At 37.6% G+C, this 12541-nt stretch overlaps 1 protein-coding gene across 1 annotated transcript; it reads right to left on the minus strand.

The window, feature by feature from the left end:
- Positions 1–1418: 1418 nt before the first annotated feature.
- On the minus strand, positions 1419–11474 carry LOC119778808 (carboxyl-terminal PDZ ligand of neuronal nitric oxide synthase protein-like; the record flags this gene model as incomplete). Its single annotated transcript, XM_038278187.1, has 4 exons — positions 11088–11474; positions 8157–8228; positions 1571–1663; positions 1419–1477 (listed from the first exon to the last, which is right to left on the minus strand). Coding segments are annotated over exons 1-4 (329 nt in total), but the record flags the coding sequence as incomplete, so codon positions are not given.
- Between the last annotated feature and the right edge of the window lie 1067 nt (positions 11475–12541).

The raw sequence follows: 12541 nt of genomic DNA on the forward strand, positions 1-12541 counted from the left end.
CTCGCCAAAAACTAAATTTCCCGTTTTCTTTACGTTACACTTGAACGCATCATGATAACCTAATTGTCATTTTACTGAGCCAATCTGAACACATCATCACGCAGCACATCTGAAACTTTATTTACTTTTCAAGCTAACTAGCTTGTATGCTTCCGATTACAAGACGGATTTCACAATTACTATTTTTAACTGACCGGACAAGCTACAAAGTCTGTGTGCGCTTACCAGTGGTACTCTGAGTGGATGATTAAGATGGGCCCGACTGCGGCGGCAGGAGGAGGAGGAAAAGTTAAGTGCCATACTTCACTTGTTTTACTTTTAATATCTGTTTGCTTACAATTTCATTCCAAAATATTGGTGTACATGCTGCAGTGATTGACGTCACGACTTCCGGGTTGGAGGGCGCTTGAAAAGTGATCAGAATCTTTTCCGATTTTCTCTTAAATGTGAAAAAATAAATAAAAAAACGGTGTTAATTTATTTGTTCATATTTTGCTATTTATATATACGTAAAGTTAAGTCAAACTGACGGACGCTTCATAACCGGTTTAATTCGCTTTTTTTTCTAATTCTATGATTAATGGGAAGTAAGCTTAAGGGCGACGCTAGAGGGCGCCCCCAACACATTTGTCGCCCTAGGCAATTGCCTAGCTCGCCTATAGCAATCGCCGGCCCTGCATGTGAATCACATAGAGTAATGCAGATTTGAAGCACATGTGAATCACATAGAGTAATGCCCATTTGAAGCACATGTGAATCACATAGAGTAATGCCCATTTGAAGCACATGTGAATCACATAGAGTAATGCCCATTTGAAGCACATGTGAATCACATAGAGTAATGCCCATTTGAAGCACATGTGAATCACATAGAGTAATGCCCATTTGAAGCACATGTGAATCACATTTGAGGTGCATCTGTATCACATGTGAAAAACATGGGAATCAAATGTGCAAACACGTGATTCCCATTTAAATCACATGTGATTATTATTTGAGGCACATGTGTATCACATGTGAATTGCACGTGATACCTCTTTTACACCTAATTCCCATTTAAAGCACATGTGATTCACCATTTGAGGCACCTGTGCATCCCATGTAAAAAGAACAAAAAAACATTGGAATCCCATGTGATTCCCATTTAAAGCACGTGATTTAAGGCACATGTGTATTGCATGAAAAAAACGTGGAAATTACATGTTATAAACACGTTTTTAAATATGATTCCTGCTTGAGGGACAGTTTTATTACATGTGAAAATGAATCACAGCTGATTCAGTTTTTTTTGCATTAAAATTTTGACATGCTCCAGTTAGTTGATTAGAATACGGTACATGGGTTTCACATGTGATTTTCATATGTGAAATTTGTTGTATTTTTTCTGAAAGGGTGATCAGATATCTTCCTTTACCCACCTGTATATGGGGTCCTGTGTCAGCAACATGGAGCTCTCGTCCCATGACCAGCCCTTTCTCTTTTGCAACACAAAACCAGACATACAAAATTATTAAAAAAAGAGATCAAATTACTTCTTGGAAACCTGATCAACTATTTCCCTGTGTCTTACCTTCTTCTTTTTCCGCAGGATCACTTTGACATAGTCAGTGGATACAAGGATGTTGACCTTCTTTTTCTTTATGTTCTTCAGCTTGAACTCATACTGGAAAAAAGAAAAGTCATTAACTTTGTGGACTGAATATTTCTGCTGAGAGGAATCGCCCTTTACAAACTAAATAAAAAAGAGAAGGGACCACGCTGCTGGGGGATTATTTTTATCTTCTCCACTGGGGAGAAAATGGAGGAACTGTCAGTTTCTGTTTCTGGTAGATGTTGAAGGTTTCAAATGCTGCCTTGCCAGAGGGAGTCAGTCATGTGTGGGACACTTTTATCCCTCTGCATGATTAATACCAGATATTCTGCTTTCACTACATTTCTCCAATCTAATAGAAGTAGTGAGAAAAAAACAAAATCAAGTCAAACTTCAGATGATTAACTGATCAGAGGAATTTCTGTAAAATCAGAGGGCAAACATCCTCTTCCTCTCTGCATGACATACAAAGATATTCTCTCTCATCTCTGCTTTCATTTTAGTAAAAAATAACAACTCTAGAGCTGGCTCTAATGAGGCCTTGCAACCTTTTTGGTGATGTTACCACAGCAAACATCAGAGTATTTTGTCAGGATTTTTTCTTCATGTCACAGAACAACAAAAAGACACAAATATTAAAAAATAATGAAAAATAAAGGAATAAAAAATCTAAAAAGTCAGCACCTCTCCAAACGAGTCTGCATACATACTGAAAGTTCTGGGGGTATGTGTCCACCAGCTTTGATGATCTACACACTCAGCTCAAGATCAGAAAGATTAGATGAAGAGCACCTTTGAACATCAAAGCTCTGGCCACATATTCTTTACTGGATTTAGGCGTGCATTTAGACTGCATGTTTTAGGATTTTCATGGCCTCCAGACACCTGATTTAAATAACAGCCTGATTATCTTGCCTCTGCAGCCCTTAATGGCTGCTGAGCAGGTCATCTAATCATTTGATCCGGGTGTGCTGGAGCAGACTCATATAAAACAAGCATGGTCATGACGGCCATGACTGCTTAAAAGTAGACTCCTCCATTGCTGCTCTAGCTCTATATTTGGGGTTACACTGCTTAAAGTTTGCCTAAAGGCAATCCTAAATCTTTTTGGCTTTCTTCTTGCATATCATCCTAAAAACCGTCCCATCGACAAGGTTGTGGATCACAGGATTCCCCCTCTAGTGAGGCCTGTTGCTGCTTCTTGGATTAATGCTCCCTGTCTTTTACAGTTGATAGCTATGCTTTCATAGGTATCCAGTTTTGTTATACCAGGGGTCCAAAGCCTGTGAAAAGGTAGCCACATGTGGCTCTTTAGGCCCTCCACACTGAGTACTCATAATTTCAACCAACAAAATGTAGGAATATATTAAACTTTAAAAGAATTTCTTAGCATTGTTCTCTAATGATTTGTTTTTTTTATTTGATGCTCTTTGATGCTATGTTATTTGGCAAAATGTCTTGCCGATTAAAAGCTTGATCTCCTGAAGCTGGATTGATGGTTTTAGAGATTACTTCATTAAATGTGCATAGTTATGTTAGATGCCTACAAAAACACCAAAAAAAACCTTTTGATTATAAAATAAGGTTATAAACATGAAGCGATTTTTTTTTATCAGGCATTTTGAGCATGAATAGAATTCCAGCGCAGGGCGCGATGACCTAAAGGAAACAGAAATGGTTTCATCTGCTGGCAGTCTGTCTGTCTGTCAGTCAATGTGTTTGTATTTAGACTATAGAGAGACTAAATTACACTGCAAAAATTTAATTCTAAGTAAGTCAAATTCTCTTAAAATAAGTGCATTCTTTTTCTTTAATTGAACAGATAAGTGAGACACTTTATCATCGGAATGAGATCATTTACATTTAAAATAAGAGAAAAAGAACTGCAGACTCTTATTTCAAATGTATTATATCTAATCTTATGTTAGGGTAAAAATCTGAATCAAAATTATTTGATTTACTCTTGGGGGAAATTCTCTCTTGCATTTATAGAAGAGAGAAGAATAAGATTGTAAGTATAATAGGACAACAATATAATATAGTAATAAAATAAGTAAAATCAGTAAAATTACTACCCACACAGAAAAATGACACCTTTCCCATGTAAAAAGTATAAAATGAGATACAAGAATAAAATAAGATAAGGATCACATTATATACAATCAACAGTATTTACAATTTACACTGCTGCTCAGTATCAATAACAATTATTGTGCAATACTCATTACCGATCACCTTATCTAACTCAAATTAAATGTTAACACACTTATTTTAAGAAATTTGGACTCAATTTTAAATTATTTTTCAGTGTAGCATTGCTATCACTAGTATCAGTATTAATAAGGACATTTACTCACCACATCTGAATACCTTTTCAGTGAAAACCAACATTCATAATGCATTCCCAGTGCTGTTCCAGTCAGAATCTAATACTTTTTTTAGTATTTTAAGTGTACTGTTTTATAATTCTTCTTTACTTATGTATTTTTTATATCATTGTTAAGAGAAAAGGAGATTTTAGAAATTAAATGAAGCACAGTTTTGTTACTTATTAGATGACTTCTGAAAGCAATTAAGCTGCACTGGATTCAATTAAGGGATCTGAATTCAAAAGCCAATTAATTTGATCTATCCTTAAAAAAACAACAACTAAGAATGATGAAAGAAGAGCATTTTTCCATCTGCTTTACAATGTGTGATACTGAGCAGTAGAGTTTAAGCATTTCAAAATGTGTACGTCTGATAGAGATCAGCCTATACAGGTTTTTGAAGGCCAATAATTTTGACATTGACAGTTCCCTAATTCTTGGAGATATTTTCATGATATGAGTAGCACAGTTATAACAAATGTGACACAAGTCTCAAATTAAACAAAAAAGAAACATTTATTGACAATTCAAACTAAATATAATCAATAATAGAAAATGGAGGGGAGCAGCAATAGAGAAGTAGGGGTGGAACAGTGTAAATACAGGGGTTTCATGGTAGAATTAAAGGAATAGTACACCCAAAACATGATTAGCCTTCACTTTCTACTCACCCCCATGCTGAACAACACTCTGGAGTACTTTTTTGATATCTCAAATGCATCTGGAGATCTGGGAGGCTTCTTGCTGTCTGCTGACATTCAAATAATGGAGGTCTATGGTGCCCGAGGCAGAAAGGTCTATAAAAGTCCACAAAAAACGTGTCAATATTCCTCGGTCTGCCGCGGTTTCCGTAGAGTCGTGAACTCGCGGGCGCTTTTAGGAAATCCTATACACTACTGTTTAGGCTCTAAAACATTCTAAATGACTTTGTTTCGAGTAAATTATGGACGCTACACACTCAGGGCACTTGGAATACATTGGACGAGCAGTATGGAGAAATATTGACACGTTTTTTTGTGGACTTTTATGGACCTTTCTGCCTCGGGCGCCATAGACCTCCATTATTTGAATGTCAGCAGACAGCAAGAAGCCTCCCAGATCTCCAGATGCATTTGAGATATCAAAAAAGTACTCCAGAGTGTTGTTCAGCATGGGGGTGAGTAGAAAATGAAGGCTAATCATGTTTTGGGTGTACTATTCCTTTAAACTGAGTTAATGGCCCATTTAAGAAGTATTTAAACACACAAAAAAATATGATTGCAATGTTAAATTATGTTGCAAAGTTAAAATAAATTCACTGACCTCAAACTAAATGTTACCCAATTAACTGCGTAACATTTAGTTTCTATGTTGGTGGGTGGATTGGAAACCAATGCACTACTTAATCAGCGAACAAGTGCAGGTATTAGCCAATGCCCTACAAGAAAAAATCCCCAGTATTCAAGCTCTTTGCTATATGCTGGCAACTTACAGTAACACTTTTGTTGTTATATTTTGGGATCCAGGCCCTCTAGAAACTTTTATTTTTTAGAAAAGCAACTTGAAACATATCTAGTGACGTTTTTCTGTGCCGTTGTCAAGTTGTAGCAACTTTACATGAAAGCAGCAATCATATTGCTGCTTCGGTCTCATAAAACATGCAGCCAGCTGCCTCATCCTGGAAGCCCTGTATGCAGTCAGAGCAAAGACAAGCAGAGAGGAGATCTGCTCTGTTTTCCACAGCTAATGTATAACACAAGGGCAAAACTAACGATATGTCTTCACACATCAAATTCCAATAATTAGATGTATGCAGTTAGGATTTAGGCAATTTATTAAAAATTCATACATTGTTTCATAAAGTAAGGCCAACATATGTTGCATTTTTAAAAATGCGGGTAAAAAAATCTATAGGAAACCCTCCTAATTAAAAATGATATCAGCCTATCTCTCAGATGTAGCAATGTTTACTTCTACAAGCATCCTGGCTTTAGGTATTAACATGAATGTGGTAGAAAAACAGAGATGATGTCATGATCTGGCCTGTTTGCTCTCCCTTAATTAGTCATTCCTTTCACCTGTTGTTATCCCTCCCTGCCTCTATTATAATTTATTCCTCTCGCCCGTTTCCTTTGGTTTATATTCAGTTCAGCCTGAGCATTCAGGGCCAGATCATTGTTTGTCTTTCTGTTAGTCTGTCTGTTATTTTGATTCTTGGTTCATGATGTGGATCCTGGCGGCCAGTGGAAAGAGGGTTTTGTGTTTGTCTCGTCTCCTGATCGTCCACTGTTCCTCCCCCGTGGAGTCCTCTGGGTTTTTGGCTCATTATGTGGGGAGGTTCAGTTTTTATCTCAGTAAGCCTGGCTCCAGGGAGGAGACCAGTTTAAAGTCCTGCATCAAGTTCTGGTTCCACGTCCTGTCTTGGCTACCCTCTTCCTCTGAGCCTGCTCATCTGCACCTGATCCTGTCTGCTCCTGTGCGTGACCGTCTGGTCATCCTTCGGAACTCTCTCAGACTCTGAACCCAACTGGGAGCTCTACTGTATGATGTCTGGAAGCCTGGATCCTGCCACCTGTCTGTTCCTGCCTGATCTGGATCCTGTTCGGTCTGTTCTGGATCCCTTCCAGGATAAGCTTTCCTGCATGACTTCTGGGATAGCTGGGGACATCTTGGACTGGACTGTTAAACCAGGTAAGTGACCAACTCAGATAATCATCTTCTGTCAGATGATCGTGGTCACTTACCTGTGTTTCTCCCACTACAGAGTATCTGAGATTGGGCGGTTTAGTTTAGTTTTTTCATTTAATAAACCTTTTGAACTTTCCTACTGACTGTCTCTCCTTGAATACTGGGTTCCTCAGTTCATGACAGATTATTGTTTGCTGAACACCAGGTGAAGGTGTTTTATGAGTAAAAAAAAAAGAAAACCAGAAAACTGGAATTTTTCTGTCTATAAACCGTCGATCCTGTGTTTGTGACATGTGCTCTCATCCAGTTAATCCATCATGTAGCTGTGTGGGAGTTTCAACAAGCATCCAGGGTTCTATACATGCAGGTGAAGGACACGGGGTGCGTGCGAGTCCGTGTCCGTTGTTCCTCATAAACTGGGCCAGGAGGACCATCCATCTCACAACACAGTGCTGTCAGAGGGAGATGAAGTGGAACAGAGGGAGTGTTCACGTTTTCACGCACATCTGCCTGAAACCAATTCACAAGGACCGTTCCGCCTCAAGATGAGGCGGCTCAGCTTCAGTCCTCTTGTGGGAGTTTTAAGGACACCTCACCTTTTGAATATTCAGTCTGTGTGATCTTGGTGCGTGCAGAGTGAGAGAATCATAGCTGCCACACTGCTTCTTTCATAGGCAAGCTTTGAGGTATCACATTTTTGTCATTTTGGAGCATCTTTTTTCACAGCTTCAGGATTTTCTTTTTTCTTTGTTTGCTTTACGATAGAAGGCACCAAATCCAAGCATTTAATAAAAAAAATAAAATAAAATGCTCTTTTCCAAACAGATGGAAAATGCATGTTGAGCCAGAAAGCTCTTGAGTGCCTGGATTATGCTGAGCAATGTGGGGCTTCCTGTATTATCCCGTTTTGTTTGAGCAGCTATATCGAGCATGTCTCTTATTAAATCTTCTGCACTATACTAATAATGTCTCTGCAGAGTCGTAAGAACACAAAAAAAACAATAAGTCAAGTGCAAGAAACTGCTGCAGTAAATGTTTAGAAGTAGAATAAAATGGCCATTACCAGTGGTCTGCTGGTACCGGATCTGGATTAAGTTTTTTTTTTTTTTCTGGGTGTGGATGTAGCTGACCTCTGGGTGGCACAACAACTTGGCTGTTAGATTAGATATAACAGCTGACAGGCGGCTAAATCCTCTGCTCTCTGTGCAGCTGTGTGCCTCTGCAGTGCTTCGTGTTTGGCAGCCTCGTCTTATGCAGGAGAATTTTCAGTTTGTTTGTTTTTTCTTCTTATCTCGTCATAAGATCTGAACCGCTTGTGACAACCCACTGAATCTGACCGATGTTGAGCTGTGCATCGACTGATCTGTGGGTAAAGAGAATGTGAAGCGGTTGCTTTCTAAAACATCAGAGCATGCTGCTGGGATCCGTTCAAAGACGTCAATGATTGACAGCGTGTTAAAGATTCAGATCAGGTATTTTCAGCGGGTTTTGAATACAGTGTCTGTGTCAACAAAGGCAAATATTCTTACTCTGATTCTCCTCATTGCTGCGACTATCTCCATGCGGCTGCCTGGGCGACCCACCTCCAAGCTGCCTATATACTGCAAGACAGAAGAGTTTAGGGATTACTTTACGTTTGTGTCACATTATTCGTGCCAATTTTCCTCCTAAATTATATTCAAAAAAACTTTCTTAGCCAGACCGATAAAGTCCAGATTTTAATAAATAATTTTTCCTGTTCTTTTTCAAGGCTGGGCAGCAAGCGAATTCAATATATATTAAAAAATAATTAAGAAAAATGATTTACTTACTTTTTCTTTTTTTTACTTAACATAGTTTAAAGCTACACATACAGGTTTTTGAATATTAGAAAATCAAAGAAAAAAAAACACGCTTAACAGGAAGGTTACTCTACTTTAAGTTAATTTAGGTTTAATTAGAGGGAGAGGGTGTATGAATAATACGTTTTACTTCATCAGACCCATTTTTGAGACAATTTACATTAATCAATGTTAGTTCTCTGGCTGTATATACCAACAGGTGTATTTGGTGGAGGGTTTTGTTTTTATTTATGTTCAGGTGAATTTAGTAAGTTTGGAAATTGGTGTTTTGTTTGGTTGTTGTTTACTAGTCTTTTTTGTGTATATTTGGCTGATTAATTTATTGTTGTTTGTGAAATTGTCTGAAATAAATTCCTCGTCTATTCTATTCTATTCTATCATGTTCTAACATTAACATACATCTATTAATAAGTGGCTGAAAGGCCTTTATATAACTGGATATTTACATGTAAACATGTTTCATCTTTTCAGGATGTTAAAACAGGTTTCCAGATAAATAACTTTATATAACGGCAGTCTAGACATTCCCAAATGCCGTGTCCTCAGGCAAGATTCCTAACCTGAATCCGCCAGATGGATTTGGTCCACATATATCCATCTGGAAACCTTCGGTTGAAGTAATTTTGGGAAGGGGAGAAAATACTGGTTAGCTGATTGGCCTATGTTGGTGATAGACGGGCCAAATAAACCAATCAGATCAACAAAGCATATGACGTACTAACAGCCAGGCTACTCTTGCCGAAACCAGTCGGGAGAAGAGCAAAAACATCTTTTCCTCAGAGAAAAGCCTCCAGAGCAGTGTTTTACTCTTCTCTTAGTGAAGAAATACTCTGTAATTCCGATAAAACTTGCTCGATAGCCACGCTAACGCTAGTTTCATCGGCTGAAGCCGCCATGTTCTTTAGACTGAACTGTCGCGCTTCTCGTTGCGTCACACCTAAACCCGCCTCAAAGCCAACGCTGATTGGACGTTCGTTTGGTAAACGGCTCCAAATTTTTTTCAACGGAGAGTCTCCAGACTGATTAGCGAGTGAAATCTTGAAAGCTCGCGAGATCAGGATGGTCTCACGAGGCTACAAGATCCCTGCCTTGCATTGGTGAATAGTGTCAAATAGTGCCTTTTTACAGAAGCCTTGTTCTGTCAGCGTGCCCCAGGGCAGCGGTGGCTACAGTGTAGCAGCATAATATGAAATACTACTTCTATGCTGATGATCCTCAGCTATCCATCAATCCTCGTAACATTTAACACTAGTGTGTGGTAACTTTTGACACTATATACGAGTGTCGGATAAATTTAACCCTGACAAGTGTTATATTCAAACTAGAGAGGTTTTCATCTTTCTCACAGTGTTCAACTATTATTTTATATTTTTTACTATTTGAATTCAGGGTTCAGATTAAGCAGGTTTGAATGAATATGACTGCCTTCTTTTTCTGTTACAGGTTCCATAATAATGAAGAAAGCCGGGAAACCGACTATGTTTAAAACCTGCTCCTATTGGTGTTTATTATCATGGAAATTGTTGAAAGCATTATATAATGAAGATGATATACAAATCAAATAAAAAGTAATTTTTTAGAGTATTTTTGTGTTTTTTTGTTGTTGTGAAGGAATGGAATAAAAAAGCATTCTCATCTTCTCACTCCTGTTGAAAAAATACTTTCCCTTTTCTGTAATATCTTTTTTCCTTTTGCTTCTCTATTTTTTATTTATTGTCTTATATTCAAATTCATTTATTCCTGCTGCTATCAGACTCAATAATACTGCACTATAACCACAATAACTCCTGTAAAAACCACTGTGCAGCTATATTATAGTTTTTTTATTTATTGACAGTGCAATATTCTGTGCAATATGCTGACTGTGCAATATATGTGAATATAATAGTCATACCACTACCTCACCGTTGCTCCTCACCTACTACACTTTAATGTAAAAGTCAATCCACCTGTATATAAGCCATCAGAATTGTACATATGACACCTCAAATCTCTGTGTTACTCCCTTGTATTTATTTATTTTTCTTATTTTTATGATGTTTTTCATTGTGTGTGATACATGTACACTTGCACCTTAATCCTATTTGTCTTGATATACTGTATATATATATTGTTTATTCATAAGGCACCTTTTTCCTCCTTGTTTGCACCTTCTTTAATTATTATGCCAATATGTGACCAGTGAATTTCTCCGCTGTGAGATCAGTAAAGCTAATCTAATCTAATCTAAATTAAACTTATAAATAAATAATACATAAATAAAAAAATAAACATTATTTCTATGTTAATTAATGCATTATGGGGGGAAAAAGCAGACAGCTGAAGCCATGACTTCATAATAAAAATTATTAAAACTCATGAAAAGAGAAACAAAAGTATAAAAAACAGTTGGATTGTTTTGAAAAGTATTTCTGGTATTGAACCATCAGCTTTTAACAACAGCCATCTCAAAAAGTAAATAAATATAATCCAGTTGGAAATTTAACACCTGGTTAATGTCTGACAGGCACAAACATTTCAATGTGGTGATAATTATAAAGTGAGAAAAAATCTTCAGCCATATCTGTTCCCTGAGCATCTTCTCCTCCAGCCTCAGTATCTGTTGCAGGAGGTCCTTACCTTTGCCTCGAAACAGACCCCATGATTAAAGACCTCCTCGTTGTGCATGGGGACCCTCAGATCGAGAGCGTCATCCACTAAATTGTACTTGGTCACACCGGGCATGGCTCCGGGTCTCGCGCTTGTTTTACGACCGCGCTAGAGACCTGCAGATCTGCGCATCTCCTCCGGCTCTCCTCCCCGCCGAGCTCCACCGCCACCGCGGCCACCTCTCAGCTGCAAGACGCGTCACTCCGTGGGGTGGGGGTCATGCGCGGCTAGAGGCGCGCAGGTCGAGAGCGTTTCATTGGTTGTGGAGCTCAATTAATGCATTAATGCTTGGTTCGGTTGGTGCACTTATTGACCCGTTTGGTCCGGTCTGCTCTGACGCACGACGGAGACGCAGCGGTATCCTCCGCCGGTGAGCTGATGACGCACGGATATCAACAAATGATTCAATGGGATTCAATGTAGAATTCAATGGGTTTGATTCGGATGCGATCACATTTCAAACTGTGATGAAGCATTATTAGAGACTTAATGGAATGAAAGAAGGATTTTCCTTTATTGGTTCATTTTGCCTTGTGTGACATCTAGTGGCCCTTCATGGAACCAACCGGCTGGACCCCAGGGGTCCCTGAGGATCCCGAACTTAGAACTGTTCTAAAAGCAGTTTACACTTTTCTAACTTGAATTGATCCCCACTTTTAAATGGATTTCTCATCTCATTTACCAGGAGTCCATTTTGTTCAAGCTACAAAAGCTCAATAAAGTTCAATAAACACGTTTTGTAAATAAAAAAAATAAAAAAAAATGTTATCCAGAGATGTAACTTTAAAAAACGAAAAAGAAACAAAGCTTTTGAATCTTTGTTGTTTTTCCTTTTTTTTCCTTATGATTTCTTTGTCTCACTTAATTTTTATCAAGTTCTATTTTCGAACATTTAATGTTACTAATTAAAATTTTCAGACCGATTTTTTTTCAAGTCTTTGAATATTTTAATTTCATTATTATTTTATTTTTATTTTACCAGTTTGACTTCACTTCGAGGCCAATACAAACACTCTTTCTTGACTGTGGAGTGAATTTCATTCCATTTTTGTTGCAAAAAAAAAAAAAAAAGAACACGGTTTATACTGTAAATGGAGAGAAAAAAACTAAATAAAAATGAATGCAAGTACACATTTTTAATTAAACAAAAGATTTTGAGAGTAACTTGGCTGTTTTGTCAGATTTTATTTTCTTCCTATTTTGTTTTTTAATCGTATTTTTATATATTTCTTGTCAGGGAGTTTTCCCATTGATTTTATATTTATTAAATATGAACTTTTTCCAATATTTTCACCTTTCTGTTCTTTTACACATTTTATATTTTCTAAATTATTTTTTGCAGTTTTTCTGATTGAGTTGTACAAATGATATTGTTTTTAAAATCATGTTTCCACAGATTCCATTCTCTAGTTCAGTTCCAATAC

Source organism: Cyprinodon tularosa, unplaced genomic scaffold (genome assembly GCF_016077235.1).
Source record: "Cyprinodon tularosa strain WSP-4 unplaced genomic scaffold, ASM1607723v1 ctg1392, whole genome shotgun sequence".
NCBI classification, from domain to species: domain Eukaryota; kingdom Metazoa; phylum Chordata; class Actinopteri; order Cyprinodontiformes; family Cyprinodontidae; genus Cyprinodon; species Cyprinodon tularosa.